The sequence below is a fragment of the Delphinapterus leucas genome, chromosome X, assembly GCF_059928025.1.
Source record: "Delphinapterus leucas isolate spDelLeu-1000000601 "Yukka" chromosome X, BTC_Dleu_Yukka2, whole genome shotgun sequence".
Taxonomy (NCBI): Eukaryota; Metazoa; Chordata; class Mammalia; order Artiodactyla; family Monodontidae; genus Delphinapterus; species Delphinapterus leucas.
The window spans coordinates 88,517,186-88,543,603 of NC_143150.1; the positions used below are offsets into that span (position 1 = coordinate 88,517,186).

At 39.0% G+C, this 26,418-nt stretch overlaps 1 protein-coding gene across 5 annotated transcripts in view; it reads left to right on the forward strand.

Moving 5' to 3' along the window:
• The window catches only part of SHROOM4 (shroom family member 4), a 219,777-nt gene that overhangs the window by 101,205 nt on the left and 92,154 nt on the right, over positions 1-26,418 (forward strand). For 2 of the 5 annotated variants that reach the window (XM_089904540.1, XM_089904545.1), the window contains 2 exons: positions 1-4,308; positions 5,206-5,357. The exon at positions 1-4,308 is cut by the window's left edge. In XM_089904540.1, the coding sequence (XP_089760666.1) occupies positions 4,288-4,308; positions 5,206-5,357 (173 nt within the window). In that variant the 5' untranslated portion in view covers positions 1-4,287. The remainder of the gene's footprint in view (positions 4,309-5,205; positions 5,358-26,418) is intronic. The other 3 variants (XM_089904541.1, XM_089904542.1, XM_089904543.1) reach the window with 3 other exon arrangements.

Genomic DNA, 26,418 nt, shown 5'->3' on the forward strand with positions numbered 1-26,418 from the left:
CCAAGGTCAAGAGAGCCGATGGGCGTGATCCACAGAACTGAACATTCTGGGGCAGCCCCTTGTAGGATTCTTAGCTGGTAAGGTAAAGAATATCTTTTCCTTTGGTGTCCACCTCCTCAGTCTAGTTCCATATAGGACTTACTATTTAGAACCATGCCTACTTACATCTTTTTAATTGGGTGATGTTTTTGAATTCTCATTTATTTGAGAGAGGTTTTTGTTTTCCGTTTTGCCTTTTGGGAAGCTGGGGTAAGGTAGAGAAGATGAAATTAGGAACAGCAATTTCTTATTTTTCAAATCTAGACTACTTTGGAATTTGGGAGGGATTTTAAAGGGAGAAAGTTGCTAAAAGAAACAAGTTAGGGCAGGCAGTTTGTCTGCAACCCAGGATCAGACCGTTGAAAGTCATGGCAAAGAAAGAGATCACAGAGGTTTCAAAGCCTGTATCTCCCTTGTCCAGGTCACTCTGATTGATCTCTCCTAGCATGATCAGATTCTAAGGGCTACCAATGGGGTAAGAGAGGGCAGATCAGAAACAGCCCCCAACTTGTGGTCTGTTCAAGTCAAACTAAGTTTCAGAATAAGCACAGACTTTATTATTTGATGATCCTACTTCCTAATAGTTAAACTTCTCAAAGACAGATTATCTCCATCTCTACATTTTCTCTCTATTGATTCCCCAGAAAAGGCCAAATTGCTGAATTGGTGTCTGGAGTGTTACTAAAAACTTGAAAATCTTTCAAAAAGTGATAAAAAGACATTCAGAGGATATACTTATTTTAAAAAAGCAATATAACTATTGTATTCTAGGTGGACCTTTTCCATTTATGTAGTAAAAAAAAATCAATTCATACAATTAACTATGTTATTTGCCTTCTTAGACAATGGACACGCTGGTGGAGGTAGGAGAACAGGCGGGTACAGTGGTCCCTAGGTATCCGTGAGAGATTGGTTCTAGGACCCCCACGTGGATACCAAAATCCATGGAAGCTCAAGTACCTTACAGGTGGCCCCCCCATGCATGGGATTTTGCATCTGTGGATTCAGCCAACCAGATGAACCCGTGGAATGCCAGAACATCCTGCGGAACATGCGCCGTGGCGTAATTTGGCCAGAAGCTCCTAGAACTGGCCAACAAAATTTCAGTTAATGCCTAGTTTTTCCAATAAATTTCTTGTAGCAAGCAGAGGTATTCACAATCATGCCATTGACTTTTAATACTGCTCTTACACTATTGTAATAAGCATTCAATACTTGCTGGTTATTGTTGCAGATGGTATGTCTCCTGCTGATGCATTTTTCCCCCAAGATAAACCTGGCTTAACTTTTCTTTCCTTCACTTTCTCATATTTCCTAGTTTAGTCAAGAGACCCAAGCAAGTATCTGCTAGTATCTTTTATTTAGTATAAAAGCTACTAGAAAGCCAGTAAGTACTGTTAGGTCCATTTTCCTTTGCCTTTACTCTCAAGCGGCCAATTTGTCACTTTGTTGACAGTTATTAGAGCACTTCATGCTTCATAGAAGATCCATCAAAAATTTCCAATTCATCAGCTCATTAGCACAAAATGGGGCTTCAGGAATCTCTTTCTCTCAGTGTCCCAACTGTGCTTTTATAAGTGTTCAAACCTTGATGGACCACTCTGAAACAATGGATAAAGACCACAGGGAAATGAGAGATGGATGTTGATTAGTTTCGAGGGAGTGAAACATAGGTGAAGGCAAAGCACAGTGGGATTATCTGTGTCAGCAGAATGGTAATGCATGACTTTGCTAACTGTACACAGGTCACTGAATGTCAGAGCTCCACAGGTCATCAGAGACCATCTAGTCAGACCCCCATGTTTTACCAGTAAGGGTGAAAGAGGCCAAAAGAGGGGAAAGGGACTTGTCCAAGGTCAATCAGCTCTTCCCAACTTTCCAGGCAACAGCTGGCTTTTGGCTATATGACCTTTATGCAATCAATTTTCAATTACTTGGACCACTCACTGCTAGCCCAGCAATCACTTGGATAATCCAAAATGACACATAAGTTAACCATCGTTTACATTGGGCTTTGTGGTGTGTGTTTATACTGACATTCCAATGCGTCTGGGTCCAATCTGAGAACTCACAACACTTCAAATGAAACAAGAAAGCCACCCTGAAGGGCTGATTCAGGAAGAGCTGGAAAGTTGACCAGCCTTACTGAATGGACAGCATCAAATGATGCTATACAGCCCTCTCAAGAAGGACATGTTATTCTCAACATGTTTGTTGATTAACACCTCTTCTGTGCCCCAGCCAGAGTTACGAGTGGCACAGTGGGAAGGGAAAAAAAATCTTTTATAGGAGAATATACATATTGTTTCCCCTCCCTTCCTTCTTCCCTTCCCCTCCCCTCCCTTCTTCCTTTTCCCTCCCCTCCCCTCCCTTCCCTTCCCTTTCCTTTCCTTTTCATTCCTTTTCCTTGCTAGAAAAATGAACAGCTGCTTTATCTTCTATATAAACAAATATGTGGTTGAGCCATCGACCTGGAGAACTGGCTGTCAGGATGCCAAACAACAAATGGAAGACATGCTGGATCCCAGGAATCTAGAGGTGGAGGGGGGAGGAGGAAGACCTGTAAGCAATACTTTTTAAAAGAGTCCAAAAGTTAGGAGGAATAAGAAGGAATCTGTTGTATAGCTCAGTAAATGCCCTGGGTTTGGGAAAGGGCTAGTTTGGGGTATAGTCCAAGAGCTCTTCAACCAAATGGAGTTTCATTTCCTGATCTGGACCTGTCTGTACTTTGGGATTTGGTGCCATAATTTGCTGGTTTGTTGTCTGCGAACCCTCAAACTTGTGCTAAAATGGAGTTATTATTATTCATGTTCTGAAGGTGATGCTGCTGGTGACTGAGAAAGGGCATGGAACAGAAAAAGGGGCATGGACAATTGGCTTGAGGCTATAGCCCAAGAAAGAGTCCCTGCAAGGATTCAGATAGTGGCAAACAAAGTGGCAGTAGGGAATGCAAAATGCCTGATCTTTTGCTGCAGCCATAATTAAGCACTTTAGTTTAAAAGGTACCCCTCTTTCATTTTCTGGTCTAGAATAAACAAATCTTATTGATGTAACAAAGTGCTTAATTAACCTGAGGTGGTACTTAATATCAATACATATTGAAGGAAAGACTTGCCACGGTTAACAGTAATATGGATAATTGAGTTATATGAATTTAAAAATGGGTAGAGTGAATTAAGACTAATGTACATCAACAGGAAATATCTATTAACATTCATTAGTTAGACTCTTGTTTGTGGTTCTTTGTTAGCCTAAGGAAGCCCTTTCAAATGGCTGATGATGCCTGTTGAAAGTCCTGCCTGATGCTGAGGGCCTTCCATGGATGCCAAAGGAATGAATCATTCAAACAGAACTTCTGAAATTCAAGTACAGCACTTTGCTTCTTCTTCTTTTTCTTTTTCTTTTGGTAGCAGTGACTGTGAAGTAATAATGATAATGACAATGGAAATAAGAGTGTGATCCTACTTAATTTGCTGAGAGTTGTTCCCCATTTACCAATATTGGCTTGTTTTGTCTTGAGTGGTGGCCCAGGTATTGGAACAAAGGTATATATATATTCAATGTCACTTGGCTAACCTATGATTTGTCAGACAAAGGTTAATTTAAAAAAATTGTTGGGTTAGCAGCAATAAATTTAATAACAGTCTGTGATTTAACTCAGAATTTCAATTTATTTGATGGGATTTTTAAAATCCTGAATTAACATATTTTTCTGAACTCAGGAGGTCTCATCTGCCAAATTGCACATGAGCTGGCCAACCTAAAGCTCAGCAATATTCTAACTTACATGGTGTGGGGATAGATTGGAGGGATGCTATAAAGGACTGAAAGAAAGATTGGAACAAGAGTAGAAGTAAATGTAAAAATACCTGCAGCAAAGACCAGCCCTTAGTTGCGCCATTTAGAACCTGCCTTTCCCTAAGAATTGTATGGTTTAATCATCCTCAAATCTTTTGCTTCTGAGAGAAACAAACAAACACCTCTTCCTGATTCCATTAGTGGGTTGGACCTTTTTTCACCTGCCCATCTCCATGGACATGTGAACTTTAGATGGTAACCCACCCCTGAATCTGGGAGCTATGTGTACTTTGTTCATTTCTGTATCTCTAGCACTAAGCACGTTGTCCCCTGCATACTAGAAATTAACCAAAATCTTGAGGATGGATTAATGGATGGATGAGATGACTCCTACCACCATGGATGGAATTGATGTTCCAATAGGTGGAACTCACCTTTGTAGTAGAAGAAATGTCACATACAAAAGTAGCCGTAAGTAAGGATCCTTGGGGGAACATTCTGCTTTGCTTTGCTTTTGCCTACCCTAGTGGCTATTATTTCTTCCTTTGCTTTCAATGCCCACGCCCCAGCCTGACTACATTCCTGCCAAGATTGCCCTTGACCAATGGAAATACTGTAGGCTATGGTGGAACAGTGAACACCCATGTTCCCAGCATTTGGTCAGTGCCCACTGTCAACAACATACTTGTTGAAGAGATATAGATAAATGATCAGTTACTTTGTATCTTTTGGATTTGCAATTCCACTCACAGAAGGTTGAGCTGGAAGCCACCTTCAAGGTCTTCAGAGTCAACCCCTTGCTCCCAGATCCTTCACATACTAACAACCCTGTGAAGTAGGGATGCTTATTATCTGTATTTCACATATGAGGCCATTGAGACATGGAGATGTTAGGTAACTTGCTTGGAGTCACAGAGCTAGGAAGTACTAGAGCCAAGATTCACACTCAAGTTTGTCAGACTTCAGAACCTGCCCAAAGAGAGGAGGACTTGCCAAAGATCATTTTGCTGAATCCTAGTTCTTCTGGCTCTAATTTGTGTGCACAATTTGCTATTCCATGCCCACACTGTGGAGTTCCTTCTAACATCATTTTCTTATTTAGAAGTACTTGTCTCCCCAAATGGACTGTTGGTTCCTCCAGGGCAAAGATTGCATTATATCTGTGTTGTTTTCTTCCTCAAGGGCTTGCCCAAGCTTTGCCTTCAGTAAATAATGGCCTATAATCAGCTTCTTAGCTGCTCCCTGGAGCATCTTGGTGCCATCCCCCAGGACTATTTGTGGCTCAGAAGTTGGGAGGAGCCAGGAAGTAGAATTTGGGGGAAGGAATCGCCTCACCACCTGCTTTCTTTTTTGTCCTCTGCAACACAGATTGAAGATGGAGGCAAGGCAGCCTTGTCGCAGAAGATGAGGACTGGTGATGAGCTGGTGAATATCAATGGCACACCATTGTATGGCTCCCGCCAAGAGGCCCTCATCCTCATCAAAGGCTCCTTCCGGATCCTCAAGCTGATTGTCAGGAGGTAAGACACAGGGAGCTTTGCTATTAGATGCAGGGGCCGCTGAAACCACTTGGTTGGTAGAAAAGCCTCAATAGAGGCATGTCTCTATCAATATCAAGGAAAGAGGTGTTTCATGTGAACAGAATTTTGCAGACAACTGAAGCAGAATGGCATAAGAGAAAGGGCCTTTGGTTCAAATCCTGGCACTATCTCATACTACCCATGTATCTTGCATAAATTTATTTTACCTCTGAAAGACTCACTCTCCTCATTTGCTTTTGAGAGAACTAAATGACTCAATACACACGAAGGGCCTACCTAACCCAGTGTTTTTCTGTATCCTCCTTCATAAAAGGCTGCCACTGCTGAACCACATAGATTTAGAGAGATCCTACTCCCAGCCATGGTAGGCACTCTGGAGGCTGTGGCAAACTCTAAGACAGGAAGCCTGCCCTTGAGGAGTGTACAGTCTAACGGGAGAAAAGACACACATAAGACAAATTAATTAGCAATACATTTTCTTAAAGAAAGCCGTAAAGGAGATTCCACAGGGTGAAGGGTGATTGTCAAATGAATCGTTCAGACAGAAATTGCTATTAGAGTTCAAGAGAAAGAGAAAGCACGTCAGAAGAGATGGTTAGGGTAAGACTTCATAGAGGAGGTGGAATCTAAGCTAAAAGACAGGTAGAATTTGACAAAGAAACCATCAGGAGGGGAAAAGCTTTCTAGGTAAGTAGAGTGGCACAAGCAGGAGGAAGACAAGGACATATTTGGAAGATAAGGACAGTCATTCTACTGCTGCCAAAGCATCCACCTATAGGTGAGCTTACCATAGGTCTTCCTTTCATTTTGCTGCTGTATCTTTGTTTTCTACTCCTGGAGCTCATACTTCTCCCTTTCTGTTAGTTTCCTTTATCCTATACACATGCCTAAGTTTTTCCATCTTAATTATTTTTATTAGAAAAAATTTTGTGTCTTCCTGTAATCATACTTCCCCCTCTGGCTTCTGCCCCATCTTCTTCTTTTTGTTCATATTCAGTCTCTCAAAAGGCGAGTCTATACTCACTGTTTCTACTTCACCTACCTTCACCTACCGTTTAGCTTTCCACCCACTGCAGTCTGAATTTGACTCCCAGAAGTCCACTGAAACTACTCTGTCAAAATATATGTATAACCTCCTAGTTGTCAGAGTCAATGGGTTATTTCTAGTCTTTATCATATATGACTTACATATGGCGTTTGACATTGCTGCTCTGGATTACACCCTTCTTTGTGAAACTCTCCTTTCTTGCTTTCAAGATACCCCATTTCCTTGTTCTTTTTCTGTCTCTCTGTTCACTTTTTAAAATGAGGTTCCTCTACCACCTGCTCTTCCTCTGCCCATCCCTTAAATGTTGGTGTTTCCCCTAGTTCTACCCTTTCTAATTTCATCAATATACCATGGAAAATCTCACCCGGTCCCCGAGTTTCAATGATCATCTGTGTGTGGATGACTAGATCTCTAATGCCCCAGACCCCTATAACCAACTTCTATTAGACATTTATACTTAGATGTCTCAGAAGCATTTCACACGCAACATGCTCAAAGCCTAATGCATCATCTTCTTCTCCTCACAAGCTCCTTATCTCAGTGACTGGGACCACCATGCCCTTAGTCAACCAAGCCAGAAACACAGAAGCCATCTTTAATTTTTCCATTGTTCTCCTGCTCTATATGCAAATGATTTATCCTGAGGAGAGAATACTTAGGGGGAAAGATTTTGAGTTAGTAAGGGTGAAGTTATATAGGATCCCATTGATTTATTATATTACCTGCTGCTACATAAGACTAAGCCATGCCTTCCCATGTACCTAGGTAAGAGGTGACATGTTAAATAATGTCTTATACAATAGACACATTGTCACTGACTCAGTATTGGATAGGTCATAATTTAGGTTTAAAATAAGGCTTCTTAAAGGGGCAGCTTGGTGAATTTAGAAGTTTTTGTTTTAGAATCAGATAGACACATGTATGCTACTTCCTGGTTCTGTCACATGGGAAATAATAGTCCCTATATAGTAGGATTATGATTAAGTGAGGCAATTTATGTAAAATGCCTTTAACATAATAGGTTCTCAGTGAATTTCAGTCCCATTCCTTTCCCTAGGGTATAAAAGAAGCATAATTGGTAACCAAACACCATTATGAAATAAGGAGATCATCAAACTGTATTGTGCTTTGCAACCTAACCTTCAGAGACAAGATTTGCTGGGAAACCATTAGGGGTGAAAAAGATCTGACAGGAAATAAAGCCCCTTGAGAAATATTGGTTATACAGAGGTACCAGCACTTAGAAGGAATGTAGACATGATCCGTATTGGCTTCTGAACCAGTCCTAAGAATGAGAGTGTTCAGGTGTGTCACTCACTCATCCTCCCTTGGTGAGCTCCATGTCTTCTTTCTCCCTACTGTTGGTGACATCTGCCACTACCAGTCACTTAAGAGTGGCTATAATTATGGCCTTGGAGATAATCGGGCCCTTTGTTTTTCATGGTGTGGCAGGTCCTATGGCTCCCAGAACCTACACTGTCTACCCTTTCAGCTTCCCCGTCTCAACCCCGATTGGAGGAGGCGTTCAATGACATAATTTATTAGGTGATGCTGCCCTCTTGTGGAAAACTTAACCTTCACCTATGGACTACCCTGGGGATGGTGTAGGACATTATTCCTTCTTTCCTGGTCCAAGTTATTCTTCTAATTTATGAAAGAGCTCTCAGCACATAAAAGAAATGTGATCTCCATGAAATTTAATATTTAGCCTAGTGTTTTATACTAAGGTAGAAAGTCTTTGGTTTGAGTAAAGCAATCAACTGACAAAGATTCAACACTGAGCTTTAGGTCTGAGCTTGAGTGTTTGTGGATGAATATAAAGAAGGAACTTCAGAAAATGGCTTATTCTGAAAAGCCAGCCCAGCTCTTCCTCCTATATTGCTCTTTAGATAATGGTTAACTAAGTCATAAATCTAGGTGTTGCCCTCAACTCTTCTCACTTGCCTCAAGCCACTTCAATCCAAGTTATTCCAAGTCTTGATTATTCTACTTGCTAAAAACCTCTCTGTAGCCCTTGTCTTAATCCAATTGTTCATCATTTCTTACCTGGACCATTGTAATAGTCTTCTCACTGGCTTCTAATCTTGTAGTCTCACCTCCTTCCAATCAATCCATTCTCCAAATAAGCATCTAATCATGTCACTTATCTATTTGAAAAAAAGAAAACAAAACAGGACCAATAACCATACAATCACATTGGTCCCAAGAGATAGAAGATACAGACTATATTAAGGATTTGTATTCATGAAACCATTCTTTGAGAAAAAAAAAGGATCTAAATATGTAAAGAAAAAACCTGCAATAAAAGAAGAAAAATTATATAAATGTCTATATGGGAAACTTTAACGTAATTTAACTATATCAGATAAAGTAGACCTAAAATATATACTTTAAAAGTTTGAAAACCATAATTCCTAGGGTCTAATTAATAAATGTCAAAAACTGTATTCTATAGACAGTGAATACACTATATTTTCAAATATTCTGGTAACATTTAAAAAAATGATCATTGATATGCCACAAAGAAAACCTTCGCAAACTCTTGCAAGTAGACACACTTTCTCTGTTCTCTGATGATAATGTAAAACTTTTATAAACTTGAAAACAAATTTAAACAAAAGTCTTCAACTGCATGAATATTTCAGAACACAATTTATATGCAAGTATTAGCTCAAAGAAACACTGGCAGACTAATAAAAAATAACAAAAACGAGATCACGACTTATCAAATCTTTGAGAGCAATATTCAGGAGTAAATTTATAGCCTTAAATATTTCATTATTAAATATGAAGAATGAAATTATGTGACTAAGAATCCAATATAATATGAAGCCGACGGGTAGGGTTTTTTTAATGGGGGGATGAATTAAGTAGATAAGCCTCTAGCAAATTTAATCAAGAAAACAATGATGAATTATAAATAAAATTTAAGTGATAAATGGAATACAAGAGCAAATACAAAGGTTTCTTAAATTATAGGATACTACTAAATTGTACCTTAATAACTTTGAAAATCTCAGAGAAATTTGAAATATCTAATAAATATTAAATGGCAAGCATTATTGAGAAGTTGCAAACTAAATGGACCTGTAATTGTAGAAACATTGAAAACAATCATCAAAGAGAAACTTCTACAAATACTTTAAGGTCAGATGTATTTACCAGCGAGTTCCTTCAAACTTTCTAGGAATAGACAAATTCAATTCTATAGCAGTGTTATACAGTTGAACATCTTGAAGAGTTATTCGCATTGGTTTTGAAGGTAGCATCACTCTGATACCAACATCTGACAGACTGCTCCAAAAAGAACATTCTATCCAATTTTTTTTTTTTTTTTTTGCGGTATGCGGGCCTCTCACTGCCCTGGCCACTCCCACTGCGGAGCACAGGCTCCGGACGCGCAGGCCCAGTGGCCATGGCTCACGGGCCCAGCTGCTCCGCAGCATGCGGGATCCTCCCAGACCGGGGCACAAACCCGTGTCCCCTGCATCGGCAGGCAGACTCCCAACCACTGCGCCACCAGGGAAGCCCTCTATCCAATTTTTGAACTTAGATGGAAAACCTATGAATGAAATTCTATCAAATCTACTTCAGTAATGTTGGACAATAACAATTCATTGCAAATGTTAAAAGATAATTTTTAAAAAGATAAAATCTTAACTCATAGCGATAGAAAAATGAACGTGTTAAAGATTTTTATTTAACAGTAATAAGGATATTGTAAGGTGTTACAACCAGTTCAAAGGATAAGTCAAAGAAGCACAAATTTAATTTAAAAGTAGACCACATTAACCAATGAGGAGCTATAAGGAGAAATATATCCCATTCACAGTAGCAACCAAACACATACAATTCTTAGAAATGACCTTAGTAGGAAATATGTATGAAAGCAAGAAGTTGTTTATGCTGGAAATTACAAAACTGTCCAGAAAGAGAAAATGTGTAGACGCTATTTTTTATCACATGGGTAAAGTCTCAGGGCACTGTTGTAATGATAAAATTAAGACACAATTTGATGGATAGTATATACACATGCCCTGGTTTAGGCATGCTTTCCACAGACAACTTCTAAACCATTATTCTTCTAAACTCACACAAAAATCCCTTTTGAAATTCAAACAAGCAGGCTTTATCATTTTCATTTCCTTACCAATGTCATCTATCAGCCTCCAGGTCATTCTCCCACTTCTGTTTTATACTTTGGCACCTGCTTCACCATCATCTTCTCTACCCCAGTTTCTGCTGTCATACTGAAAGATTTCATTGTTCTTGTAAAGAATCACAAACTTTAGTCTTATGGGTCCTTGATCTCAACTTCAGAGATAAACCCTTCTATATCAGCAGCTCACTCCCCTGACTGTACCATGGACTGTGCCAACCTTTCAGTCAACAAATATTTATTGAATGTCTAATCTAGGTTACAGTCTGGTGACTCAGTCATGGAACCCTGACACCTTCCAGTCTTTCTCCATTGGAGTTCCTTATCTGAATCACAGAAGAAAGAAAATAAGTTGAGTGACCATTATCTCAGTTTTCCCAAGGATGGCACATAACTAGGAGTGTGCTAGATGCAGAAGAGAGAAGTTAATTCATTACATACAATGGATTCTTCAGGGCTGTGTTTCTTACTGGAGAGCATCACTTAGAAACTTGTTAGAAATGCAAATTATTGGGCATTACCATAGACCTACTGAATCAAAACTCTGAGGGTGGTACTCAGCAATATGTTTTAACAAGCTTTCCAGGTGTAAAGCTTACAGTTTGAGAACCACTGTCTTGAGGGCTTCGGGCTTAATTCTCAGGAATCAGCTGAGAAAGATTAAATTCAACTCTCTGATAACAACCTTACTCCTAGCTTTCACATACCCCATTCCCTTTACAGCTGCTCTTCAATATCTAGCCCTCAAATATCATTTTCCACTATTCTGTGCTCACGACTATATCTCTAGTTCTGATCTCTCCCCAAAGCTCATATGCATAGCAGCCTGGTAAACATCTCTACAGGAAAACCCAGCAGGAACTGAAAGGCAATGTGTGTAAATCTGAACTCATTATCTGGTTTATAAAACTCTCTCCCTTTCCAATAGCAGTTGGTGGTACTTTCATCCATCTAGCCATCCAAGTGAGAAACCTGAATCATTTTTGACTCCTTGTTCTCCCTCACTAAGCCATGTTGATTTAACCTCTTAGACACTTCCAGAATTTACACTCCTCACTCCATTTTCACCACTATTGCCCTTCTCATCTCTCCCCTGTACTATTTCAGTAGCCTCTTGACTGTCTCAGATCTGTCTGCCAAGGTGTTGCCACAGAAGTAAATCTAAAATACAGATTCAATTATATTAATCCCCTCCTGGAAACTTCTAAGTGGCCTTCATTGCCCAGAGGCATGGTAAATAAGACATTGTATATCTTCATCCCTACCCATACCTGCAACTTCATCTGACACTTGTCTTCTGTGCTAGAGCAATACCATTCCCCAAGAATTTCATGCTATTTGTCACCTCTGACTCTGATCATTCTCTGTTTTCTATTGGAGCATACTTTCCTCTTCCTTTCCTTAGTTAATGCCTTCATATTGACCTTTAAGATTCAGCTCTGGGGATGTTTCTAGGGTACTTTCTTTGATGCCTTGGGTTGAGTTAGGTGAAATTTCTCTGTCTCCCATAGAACTCTAGTAGGTTTTATCACATTGTGTTGAAATAATCTGTTTCTATGTTTATCTTCCCCATTACACCAGACCAGGAGTTGGCCAACTACAGCCTATGGGCTAAATCCAACCCACCACCTTTTTGGGGATGGCCTGCTACTAAGAGTGTTTTTTAAAATGTCTTTTTAAATGGTTGGGGGAAAGAAAGAATAGGATTTTATGACATGTGAAAATTATATGAAACTCAAATTTCAATGTCCATAAATAAAATTTTATTGGAACAGAGCCATGCCTATTCATTTACATATTGTCTATAGCTGCTTTCACACTATGATGGCACAACTCAGTAGTTGTGACAGAAACTGTCACAACTGAAAAGCCAAAAAAATATTATTTTGCCCATTACAGAAAAAAATGTGCTGACCACTGGACTACAAGAACCATGAGGGGAGCGGCTGCTTCATATTCATTGTTGTGTCCTCAGCACCTAGTATACCTTATGGCACATAAGAAGGACTCAGAATTTTTTTTTAACATCTTTATTGGAGTGTAATTGCTTTACAATGGTGTGTTAGTTTCTGCTTTATAACAAAGTGAATCAGTTATACATATACATATGTCCCCATATCTCTTCCCTCTTGCATCTCCCTCCCTCCCACCCTCCCTATCCCACCCCTCTAGGTGGTCACAAAGCACCGAGGTGATCTCCCTGTGCTATGCGGCTGCCTCCCACTAGCTATCTATTTTACGTTTGGTAGTGTATATATGTCCATGCCACTCTCTCACTTTGTCACAGCTTACCCTTCCCCCTCCCCATATCCTCAAGTCCATTCTCTAGTAGTTCTGCGTCTTTATTCCCGTCTTGCCCCTAGGTTCTTCATAACCTTTTTTTTTTAAAGATTCCATATATATGTGTTAGGATACAGTGTTTGTTTTTCTCTTTCTGACTTACTTCACTCTGTATGACAGATTCTAGGTCCATCCACCTCACTACAAATAACTCAATTTCGTTTCCTTTTATGGCTGAGTAATATTCCATTGTATATACGTGCCACATCTTCTTTATCCATCCATCTGTCGATGGACACTTAGGTTGCTTCCATGTCCTGGCTATTATAAATAGAGCTGCAATGAACATTTTGGTACATGACTCTTTTAGAATTATGGTTTTCTCAGGGTATATGCCCAGTAGTGGGATTGCTGGGTTGTATGGTAGTTCTATTTTTAGTTTTTTTTTTTTTTTTTTTTTAAGGAACCTCCATACTGTTCTCCATAGTGGCTGTATCAATTTACATTCCCACCAACAGTGCAAGAGGGTTCCCTATTCTCCACACCCTCTCCAGCATTTATTGTTTCTAGATTTTTTGATGATGGCCATTCTGACCGGTGTGAGATGATATCTCATTATAGTTTTGATTTGCAGTTCTCTAATGATTAATGATGTTGAGCATTCTTTCATGTGTTTGTTGTCAATCTATATATCTTCTTTGGAGAAATGTCTATTTAGGTCTTCTGCCCATTTTTGGATTGGGTTTTTTTGAGATGGAGCTGCATGAGCTGCTCGTAAATTTTGGAGATTAAACCTTTGTCAGTTGCTTCATTTGCAAATATTTTCTCCCATTCTGAGGGTTATCTTTTTGTCTTGTTTATGGTTTACATTGCTGTGCAAAAACTTTTAAGTTTCATTAGGTCCCATTTGTTTATTTTTGTTTTTATTTCCATTTCTCTAGGAGGTGGGTCAAAAAGGATCTTGCTGTGATTTATGTCATAGAGGGTTCTGCCTATGTTTTCCTCTAAGAGTTTGACAGTGTCTGGCCTTGCATTTAGGTATTTAATCCATTTTGAGTTTATTTTTGTGTATGGTGTTAGGGAGTGTTCTAATTTCATTCTTTTACATGTAGCTATCCAGTTTTCCCAGCACCACTTACTGAAGAGGCTGTCTTTTCTCCACTGTATATTCTTGCCTCCTTTATCAAAGTAAAGGTGACCATATGTACGTGGGTCTATCTCTGGGCTTCCTATCCTGTTCCATTTGGGGTCCTTTGTGTTTCCATACAAGTTATGAAATTTGCCAGTGGCAGTTTGGTAGGGATTGCATTGAATCTGTAGATTGCTTTGGGTGGTAGAGTCATTTTCACAATGTTATTTCTTCCAATCCAAGAACCTGGTATGTCTCTCCATCTATTTGTATCATCTTTAATTTCTTTCATCAGTGTCTTATAATTTTCTGCATACAGGTCTTTTGTCTCCTTAGGTAGGTTTATTCCTAGATATTTTATTCTTTTGGTTGCAATGATAAATGGGAGTGTTTTCTTAATTTCACTTTCAGATTTTTCATCCTTAGTGTATAGGAATGGCAGAGATTTCTGTGCATTATTTTTGTATCCTGCTACTTTACCAGATTTATTGATTAGCTCTAGTAGTTTTCTGGTAGCATCTTTAGGATTCTCTATGTATAGTATCATGTCATTTACCAGCAGTGACAGCTTTGCTCCTTCTTTTCCGATTTGGATTCCTTTTATTTCTTTTTTTCTCTGATTGCTGTGGCTAAAACTTCCAAAACTATGTTGAATAATAGTGGTGAGAGTGGGCAACCTAGTCTTATTCCTGATCTTAGTGGAAATGATTTCAGTTTTTCACCATTGAGGACCATGTTGGCTGTGGTATTGCCATATATGGCCTTTATTATGTTGAGGAAACTTCCCTCTATGCCTACTCTCTGCAGGGTTTTATCATAAATGGGTGTTGAATTTTGTCAAAAGCTTTCTCTGCATCTATTGAGATGATCATATGGTTTTTCTCCTTCAATTTGTTAATATGATATATCACATTGATTGATTTATGTATATTGAAGAATCCTTGCATTCCTGGAATAAACCCCACTTGATCATGGTGTATGATCCCTTTAATGTGCTGTTGGGTTCTCTTTGCTAGTATTTTGTTGAGGATTTTTGCATCTATGTTCATCAGTGATATTGGCCTGTAGTTTTCTTTCTTTGTGACATCTTTGTCTGGTTTTGGTATCAGGGTGATGGTGCCCTCGTAGAATGAGTTTGGGGGTGTTCCTCCCTCTGCTATATTTTGGAAGAGTTTGAGAAGGATAGGTGTTAGCTCTCCTCAAAATGTTTGATAGAACTCGCCTGTGAAGCCATCTGGTCCTGGGCTTTTGTGTGTTGGAAGATTTTTAATCACAGTTTCAATTTCAGTGCTTGTGATTGGTCTGTGCATATTTTCTATTTCTTCCTGGTTTAGTCTCGGAAGGTTGTGCATTTCTAAGAATTTGTCCATTTCTTCCAGGTTGTCCATTTTATTGGCGTAGTTGCTTGTAGTAATCTCTCATGATCCTTTGTATTTCTGCAGTGTCAGTTGTTACTTCTCGTTTTTCATTTCTATTTCTATTGATTTGAGTCTTCTCCCTTTTTTTCCTTGAAGAAGACTCAAGACTTTTTTTTACACATCCTGATGTAGGGAAGTAGGAAAGTAGAGAATATGAGTAATTGGTCCACTTGATAGTTTTCATGGTCACCTAAATTGGCTTATGAGATTGCATTCAGTCTCTTATGGATATGGTTATTTGTGAGCCTGTTTTTATCTGATCAACTCTAGGTTCACTGATGAAAAAAAGCCAAAAAATCTAGGTTTTTTTCCTGCAAACCTGATGTCCAGATCTTCTACCAACATGATTAGGAGAAGGAACCATATTTTGGGGCTTTGTCCAGGCTACCTGCCACCCCCTCTAGCTGATCTTTCTCTGTTGTGATTATGCCTCTGCCATCTACAGTTATTAAATGGAAGGGGTTTAACTGTTAAAACTCATTAAAACTGTATTTGTCCTGTCATGTATTAATATACCAAGGATAGGGGGAGCTTCACAGTTGACACAGTGTTAGAGAAGTCCTGGAAAGGCAAGAGATGGAAGAATCAACGTACTATTATAAAACAGGGATAGGTAAACTATGGTCTGTGGCAAAATCTGGCCTGCTACCTCTTTTTGTAAATAATGTTTTATTGGAATACAGGCATTTTCATTCATCTACATGTTGCTTTTATACCACAATGGCAGAGTTGATTATTTCTGTCAGAGGACATATGGCCCTCAAAGCCTAAAATACTTACTACCTGGCTCTTTACAGAAAAAGTTTAAAGCATCCTCCAAAAAGAAGCATCCTCCAAAAGGAAGGTATAAACATCCTCCAAAAAGAAGACCTTGAGACTATCTAAGGTTAAAAGGACTGAAAGAGAACCACCACTGTCTACAAGTGAGACTGCATAAAAAAAAAATCACAGAATGTTTAAACCAACAAACATGTGAGGCCAACTGATGAATTCTTGAGATTCAATTATTCTTTTGAGTTTGGGTGATGATGTGGTTGGTATAAGGCAAAATGAATTGTATTTGTGTTCATACAAGTATGTGTTTGCTTGCTTGCTTCCTCCTATTCAAAAGATATACACACTATATATATAAAAAAAACAAGGACCTACTATATAGCACAGGACCTATATTCAATATTTTGTAATAACCTATAATGGAAAAGAATCTAAAAAAGAATATGTATGTATGTATATATGTATGTTTATATATATGTATAGATACACACACACACACACACACACACACACACATATATATATCTGATTCACTTTGCTGTACACCAGAAACTAACACAACATTGTAAGTGAACTATACTTCAATAAAAAGATATATATTTTAAAATTTTTATTAGAGTATAGTTACTTTACAATGTTGTGTTAGTTTCAGGTGTATAGCAAAGTGAATCAGTTATACATATACATTAAGAAAGATATGTATTGAGTGCTTCTATAATCTAGATAATGAGCTAACTCCTGGGGATACCATAAAGAATAAAACAGACACATCCCCTGCCCATATGTAGCTTATAGTCTATTGTGTTTGACCTTAGCATGACTTTGAACAAGTTTACATAACTTCTTTTAGCCATTCTTTTCCCTCCTGTATAATCAGAATGCTAATGCCTCTTTTGCAAGTTTGTTGTAAGGATTAAATGAGATTTTATATATATACACTTTCCCAAGTCATTCAAAGAATATTTATCGAGTGCCAACTATATTCTAGGCACTATTCCAAGTATTGGTGATACAGCAGTTAATACAGTAGATTTAAAGAGAAAATCTTGCCCTCATGGAAATTGCATTTTAGTCAAATATATGAAAGTACCTGAAGCAAAGTAGGATTTAACGATTGTTCTTTTCCTTTTCCCGATAAATAAAAAGATGGCAGTCCTTATCCTTCAGTACTGACTTTAGCAGGGAGTACAATACTGGTTAAAACTATGTCACACAGATTTCCTTTTAATGGCTAGCACTTTTAACAACATAGATGAGATGTTATTATCAATCATAATAATAATTGTCAACGAGAATAATCATTAGGTTGGATAGCACAAGTTGTGAAAAACAACTAGTTCCAAATTGGTTTACTTCTCGTTCCTTGCATGTGCCTCTCTGCCTTTTCTATGTTGTTCCTTGACCTAGAAAGTTTTTCACCTTTCTCTGCTGAACCAAAGACTGGCCATACACTAAAGTCAAGCTGCAATCAAAGGAAAATGTACTGTCAGAGCTAAGAGAGGTCTCTCTAATCACGGTATTTAGCAACCCCATTTTATACGTGAAAAAAATGCCCAGGACAGGAAAAGACTCTAAGTTCACATAGCTTAGAAGTGACAGAGGTAGGACTAAACAAGAAGCCTCTGCTTACCAGTTAAGCATTCGTTTCACCATTTCTGGGATGTCTCACATTTGCTACCACCTCTAAGAAGCCTTCCTGCACTTGAGGGAGACATCATCTTCTTACACCCAAAGTACCTTCACTGTCCTAACCTTTACCTTATCTTTTCCCTCCGCCAACTCTTTTATGAATTGATGCACATCCAAGTGTTTCACCTCTCTCCTAGATGCAGGAGACTGCCAGATACCTCTGCCCAACTTTACCTTCTTTCTGACCTGCAGACTTCCATTCCAAAGTGTGTATTACCCCTCACCCAACTTCCCCACCTAATATCTCTATTTCTGACCATGGCATATTTCCCACCCCTGTAAGTCAAGCTCACAACTGTAGAATCCTCTTCCATTCCCTTTTTCATCCCCAACAGTCCCCAAGCCCTTTCTGAGCTTCTTCTGCAGTGTTTCTAATATCCAACTCATCTATCTCCTTTGCCTTCTTCCTGCTACTGCCAGGGACTCATTACCTCGTGTCTGGATGCCCCCTAACCCATTCTCTGCAATTCTGCCAAATGAATCTCCCTAAAGCACATCTATGTATTCATTTCAATCAGCAGTAATCGTGCTCTGGGTAAACCTCATGAATTATGAGATCTCAATTGTGCTTAGCCTGGGTCATGTCATTCCCTTTCTCAAAAAAAGATGCAATTGCCTCCAGAATTAAGTCCAGCCACTTCATTCCAGCATTGAAGACCCTGTATAGATGGGTCTAAAGGACTTTTTTTCTATCCTCATCTCCCTGAAACTCAAGGGATATGCATTTGAAACGTTTATCTCCTCACTTGGACATACCCAATTCTTTCACTTGTGGCCTGGTCCTCATTCCCCTCTACTTCCTGGAGAAATTTTGCACTTTTGATTCCCACTCTCCTTTTTTCACATATTATCAGCCTGTTATCCTTCTCTTTGCCCTGAGTCCACCCTCTATGTCTGCAAACCGGCTCAGATCTTTCCCATCTTGAAAATAACCTTTGTCAGACCTATGTTTATCTTTAGATATTACCCTTTTTTTCTTTCATAGCTAAATTACCTTGTCTACACTCACTGTTCCTACTCTTCCACTTTCCATTCACAACACAACTCATAAGAATCTAATTCTGTCCCTCACCATGTTCCTCAAGTGACTCTGGCCAATATTACCAGTGACCTGTTAATTATTTAAAGCAATGAACTTTTTCGTATTCTTATCTTACTTCACCTCTGCATTAGTATGCTAGAGCTGCTATAACGAATGTACCACAAACTGGGTACATTAAAACAACAGAAATTCTTTCACAGTTCTGGGGGCTAGAAATCTGAAATCAAGGTGTTAACAGGGCCATGCTCTTTCTGAAGACTCTAGGAAAGAATCTTTCCTTGCCTCTTCCTAGTTTCTGGTGGTTGCCAGCGACTCTTGGTGTTCCTTGGCTTATAGGCACATCACTTTAATCTCTGCCTCCTTTTGTGCATAGCATTTCTTTGTGTCTGCGTCTGCGTGGCCTTCTTATAAGGACACCATTTATTGGATTTATGGCTTATCTTAATTTTGTATGACCTCATCTTAACTAGTTACATCTGCAAAGGCCCTATTTCCAAATATGCTTGCATTTTGAAGTTCTGAGTGGACATTAATTTGGGGGGGAACACCATTCAACCCAGTACAGCCTTTCCTCAGTACTTAACACTGTTGAACACTGCTTCCTTCTCAAAATTTCCTCTTCCTATGGCTCCAGTAATACTATATTTCCCCCATTTTTTCTTTATTTTTTTTTCTTTTCTATTCCTCCACTCCCCTTAAGTATGTATTCTCCAGAATTCTACACAAGGCTCTCTACTCTTCTCACACTGTACAATCTGGGTGATTTTAATTCATTCTCATGATTTTACTTAGCAAGTAAGACTTCTAAATATCTCATTCTATCCCATACTACTCTCTCATATATCCCACTGCTTTCTGGATATTTGTATGCCCCCACAGATATCTCAAAATCTCCACATGTATGTATTAAATTTATTAACCTCCACCTCCAACACCTGACGAAATCTGCTTCTCCTCCTGTGTACCTCTGTATAAATAAATAGTTCCCAGTGAACTCAGTTTTCTCAACTACTCAGTTCTGTATCTAATCGACCAAGTCTTGACAATTTTTACCTACTGAAAATTTCTCACATTTCTCCTCACTTATGTGTTCACTGCAATAGTCCCTCAACTAGTTTATCTACCTCTAGTCTTTCCATGCTCTCCACCTCCTGAATTGAATCTTCTCCACTCTACAACCAGAGTCTTCTTTTTAAACTTGAATCTGGTTATGAAACCCTTACTCACCACAACCCTTCAAGCTTCCCTATTATGTTTAAGATAAAATCCAAACTCCTTAATTTGGTTGAACAAGGCCCTTTAGAATATAACCGTATTTATCTCCACACAAGCTTCCAATCTATGCTATGCCCATGTTCAACTGCAGGTACTCTCCAACTATAACATCATCGCCCATATCTCTGTGTCTTTTCACATTCTGCTCCTTCTTGGCATGATGACTGCTCCCTCCTCTTGTTTGCTTAGCTAACTCAAGACTTGACCAAGGCTTTGCCACTTGTAAGACTCTTTCCTTAGCTCTTTCATCCCTGGACTGTATTAAATTTTCCTCCCATAAACAACACCCGCTGATTTCCTCTGTCTAGAACTGCTTATTCTATATTGTAACAGCCTGTTTACTCATCCATTTCCCCCTATGAATTTTGGGTGGTGTCCATGTGTTATTTATCCTTGTATCTTTGACATAGCCATCATAGTGCCTAGCAGGGATACAAGGTCAATACTCATCGAATAGCTAATTGAATTGAATGAATGTGTGCCAGGCAAGGGCAATCAGGGTTACCAGAGTGAGGATTAAAAGCTGAGAATCCCAGGGGTGTTGGGTTGTCAGACTTCCAAATGCTTGAAAATTGAGGTGGTGGGTTCAAGAAAATAAATATGAGTCAAAGATGAGTCCAGAGTTTCTTGCTTAATAGGCTAGATGGAGTTACAAGAACTAGGATTTATTGAGTCCCTACTAGACACTGCACATTTGACCCAGTATTTTATATACATTATATCAGAAGGAAGTAAAATAATGAGCTCAGTTTTAGACAGGCAGAGATTGAAGTATCTATTAAGACCTCTTAGTAGAAATGTCCAGCAGTCAATTGTAATTATAAGTCTTGGGTATAGAAAAGAAATAAAGATGCAATAATTAGATTGAGAGTTAGTTGGGTAGATTGTAATTGAAACCTTGGGGGATGTGGGAGGGATCTTCCAAAAAGGGCAGTATAGAGGGGAAGGGAAGAGGGATGGACGAAATCCTGGGGGACGTATACTTAAGAGCTAAGCACAGGGAGAGAAACTCTTCCTTCCTTCCTCCCTCCTTCCCTTCCCTTCCTTCCTTCCTCCCTCCTTCCCTTCCCTTCCCTTCCCTTTCCTTTCCTTCCTTCCTTCCTTCCTTCCTTCCTTCCTTCCTTCCTTCCTTCCTTCCCTCCTTCCCTCCTTCCCTCCCTCCCTCCCTCCCTCCCTCCCTCCCTCCCTTTCTTCCTTCATCAGACAAATATCTACTAGGGCCATACTCTGTGCCAGGTACTCTTATAGGAACTGGCGATATACCACGGGACAAAATAGTTTTTTTTCTCATGAAGCTGATACTCTAGTGGGGATAGAGGAAGTACACAATAATCACAAACAAATTATATAATATCAGGTTGTGAGAAGTGCTATAAAGGAAAACAAATAAGTGTAAGAGCATATAAAATGACTGAGTGTGGATATAATGGGGACAGAGGAGGCTTTAGCTAGTTCAGGGAAGGCTTCTCTGAAGATATTTGAACTAAGAATCAAATGATGAGAGACAGGCAGCCATATAAAGATCTGGGAAGAAGAGCATTCCAGGCAGAAGGATATCAAGTATAAAAGTCCTTAAATGGAAATATACATGATGTATTCAGGGATCAGAAAGAAAGCTACTGAAACTAGAGTGTAGTAAGCAAAAAGGAGCATGAAAGGAGATGAAATTGAAAAGGTAGTCAGGAACAGTCACATAGGGCCTTGTAAGCTCTCGTAAGGAGTTCAGATTTATTCTAATTGCAGAGCAAACCTGTTCCAATCAGGACAGCACTATGATTTGTTTTGCACTTGGAGATGAACACCCTGGCTGCTGTATGGAGAACAGACTGTAGGGGGCAGAGAGGAAGCAGGGAAATTTGTTAGGAGGCTAATTAATTCAGGCAAGAGGTGGTTATGGCTTGGCTTGGATTTTAGTTGTGGAAATAGTGAAAAGTAGTTGGATGTGGAATTTGTTTTGGAGGGCTTGTTAATGGATTAGGTTTGAGTTGGGCAGCGTTGTGGTATGGAGTGGGTAGGTAAGGAATAAAAGGTTCCTTGGTTTTGGCCTGAAAACCAAGGTGGGAAAACTGAAGTAGGAGAGACTGGAAGAGGAACAAGTTTGGTGAGTGGTAAGAAGGAATAGGAAATAAATAGCTTGGTTTTATACGTGTTAAGTTTAAGATGTCCATTTGACAGCTACATGCTAATATTTACTAAGAAATGACATAGATGTCAGGAAGTAAGTCAGTGTTAACTATTTTAATTTTAGAACCACCCTCTGATAAAGCTTTGAGACTAGATGAAATCTCTAATGGGTTAAGTGTAGACAGCAAAGAGGGGAGGTCCTTGGACTGAGCCTTGGGGTACTCCAATATTTAGAGGTAGGGCAGATGAGCAACCAAAAAAAAAAAAAGCTGAGAAATGGCCAGTGTGGTAGGAAAAAACCAAAAGAGAATGGTGTCTACAACCCAAGTGAAGAAACTGATTAAAGAAAGAGGGAGTAGTCAACTGTGTCAAATGTTGATGAGACATTGATTCTGAGAATTGACTACTGATTTTGGCAACATGGAAGCAATTGGTAACCTTGACAATGGACTGTTGGAGATAAAAGCCTGAATGGATTATTTCATTAAAGAATGGGAAGTGAAGATAATAATAAGTCCCTACGAGTTTAGCTGTGAAGGGGTACGGAAAAGTGGAGTATTAGCTGGAAGGGATTTGGGATCAAGAAAGGGAGATTTAATATTAAACATCTAACTATTTAATATTAAATATCTGACTGCTAATGGGATAATCCAGTAGTGAGGGAGAAATAGATGGTGTAGAAAATAAGGGATAATTTCAGCAGCAAAGTCCTTGGGAGGTCTGAGCAGAAATAGGGGCTTGAACTTTGATTTTAAAAAATAAGCATAATGATCTATATTAAGAAGAGGTAAAGCAAGGTAGGTTAGTAATGAAGTGATGGAAAGATGAGGATGTTCTCTTTTCAATACATCTCTTTTTAAATCAAACATAAGGGGAAGCCATCAGCTAAGAGTGAGAGGAGAAAAGGGGTGTAAAAGAGAAAGAAAGGACAATCAGAGATGTAGGAGACATGGGAGAGTGGAAACCAAGGGCAGGGGGAGGATTTCAAGAAGGAGCAGGCCATCGATCAAAATGCTCTTGCATTGAAGTTGTATGAATATTGAAAAGAGGCTATTGGGTTTGCTAATTAGATGACTGGTTGATGTTGGCAGAAAAGACTTCATTAAAATATTAGAGGCAGAGGCCCAATTTCAGTGAAGGGTAAACAGGATATAAGGAACTGTATTTGTAAACAATATTCTTTAGTAAAGGAGGTAGGCTCCTAGAGTAATGAAAATAAAAACAAAAATAAACAAATGGGACCTAATTAAACTTAAAAGCTTTTGCACAGCAAAGGAAACCATAAACAAGACAAAAAGCCAACCCTCAGAATGGGAGAAAATATTTGCAAACAAAGCAACAGACAAAGGATTAATCTCCAAAATATACAAACAGCTCATGCGACTCAATATCAAAAAAAACCCAAAAAACAATCCAATCAAAAAATGGGCAGAAGACCTAAATAGACATTTCTCCAAAGAAGACATACAGATGGCTAACAAACACATGAAGAGATGCTCAACATCACTAATTATTAGAGAAATGCAAATCAAAACTACAATGAGGTATCACCTCACACCAGTTAGAATGGGCATCATCAGAAAATCTACAAACAACAAATGCTGGAGAGGGTGTGGAGAAAAAGGGACCCTCTTGCACTGTTGGTGGGAACGTAAATTGTTACAGCCACTATGGAGAACAGTATGGAGGTTCCTTAAAAAACTAAAAATAGAATTACCATATGACCCAGCAATCCCACTCCTGGGCATATATCCAGAGAAAACCATAATTCAAAAAGACACATGCACCCCCATGTTCACTGCAGCACTGTTTACAAGAGCCAGGTCATGGGAGCAACCTAAATGCCCATCAAAAGACGAATGGATAAAGAAGTTGTGGTACATATATACAATGGAATATTACTCAGCCATAAAGAGGAATGAAATTGGGTCATTTGCAGAGGCATGGATGGACCTAGAGACTGTCATACAGAGTGAAGTAAGTCAGAAAAAGAAAAACAAATATCATATATTAATGCATATATGTGGAATCTAGAAAAATTGTATAGATGATCTTATTTGCAAAGTAGAAATAGAGACACCGACGTAGAGAACAAACGTATGGATACCAAAGGGGAAAGTGGAGTGGTGGGATGAATTGGGAGATTGGGATTGACATATATACACTATTGATTCTATGTATAAAATAGATAACTAATGAGAACCTACCGTATAGCACAGGAAACTCTACTCAGTGCTCTGTGGTGACCTAAATGGGAAGGAAATCCAAAAGAGAGGGGAGATATATATACGTATAGCTGATTCACTTTGCTGTACAGTATAAACTAACACAACATTGTAAATCAACTATACTCCAATAAAAATTGAAAAGAAAAGGAGGTAGGGGATAATAAGTTGGAGAGAACGTTCTATTTATCTTCTTTATTAGACTGTGAATTCCTTGAGGAAGAGGAATATGTCAGATTCACATGGTATACCTAGTAACTTATACAGGATATGACACTGCTGGTTTTCAATAAAAGTTGAGTATGTGAGTGAATGAATGAATTCTGTACCCAGATAGAGTCAATGAAATCTTCTAAGGTGTTCTTTTGAGAAATTGGATCTGTTTTACTACCCTCAAAACAAGTGGTTGGAAAAAATAGCTAAAGAGGTGCTTCTGTACCCTAGAGGAATAGAAGAATGGAGATGACAAAGGAGGAAGTTCAAATGCAATCTGTGGTGTCTGGACACCCACACCACTGCCCAGTGTATTGGTGGAGACCTGGAAGGTCTGACCCCAGAACTGCAGGAACTTAGATGGTGTTTTCTGCATAGGGTAGGAAATACGGAGGTGGCTAGAAGTTGTGACGGGGCTGCGGAGTTTCCTTTGCCGATGTTAGCTTAAGAGTCAGCCAATTGACTCTTGGGGAGGGGAGGGAATAGGGTGTGATAGCCATATTGAAGGGTATAAATACAACAACAAATGAGGAATTGCAGAGATTGGGATCAGGGTTGATCAGAGCATAATTAGAGAAATCAAGACAAGGGATATTTTGGCTGACTATCAGAGAAGCCATCTTGACACTGAAAATGACTGGATTGTGGGCTAACCTTTGAGAGGAAATAGTGGAAACCCTGCCACTGAGTCATTTATAATTATTTACAATTAGGCAGGACAATGTAGTTGAGAAATAATGTAGCATAATACAAGGAGTGGTTTTGCTCTGTTCCCAGAGGGATGGACTGGATATGACCTAATAGCTTTTTCCTACACTAATTTGGTTGATTCTGTCAGAGAAAAAACTGGTTGATCATTTTGTTTTCCTGCTGTTGAGTGACTCATACCTGAGTTGACCACAGGGTTATAACAAAGAGAATGTCCATTGATTAGGCAGGGACAGAATATGGCTGAAGACAGAATATGGAATGGGGGGCCAAAAGGTTGGAGGAGAAGACAAACTTCTTCAAAACTTGAAGAGTTGGTTAGGAACAGGTAAAGCTCCCTAAAATTAAGGCCTTGTGTTGTTTACCATTGATTTCAGGACATGGATCCAGAGCCTGGAGTATAGTATTTGAGGAATAAATAGCTGATGAATTAATTAATGGCACCTTGGGAAGAACACTTAGGAACACCAGTATAATACAAGCAGTGGACTGATAGATTGAACGTGTTCCTTAACATATTTGAATCAGCTTTCTCATTTCCTTTTCAATGGGTGCTTCTGAGGATGAAATAAGAGCATGTAGATAAGATGCTTGGCATTTAGCACCTTAAAAAGTATTAGCTCTAGTTCCTCTTTATTTTTCCAGACTCAATCTCTCCCAACAAGTCAAACTTTCTGTTTATGTTTTACCACGTTGGAATAAGGAAAATTATACCTTTTCTCTTAAAAAATCGTAGATATTGATGTTAAAACAGCTTAGCTTAACATTAGCCGACACAGCATGCAATTTTAGAGCAATTTTTAAAAACAATAAACAGCTAAGGCACTATTGGGTATGATACTCCTTCACTTTGCTTTTATCAACTCAACCCCAGATCTTAATGCAAACAAAATAAAAAAGCTCTCTGGCAACATGTCCTCATCCTTGGGACTGGGTCAGTATCCAAAACACCCGAG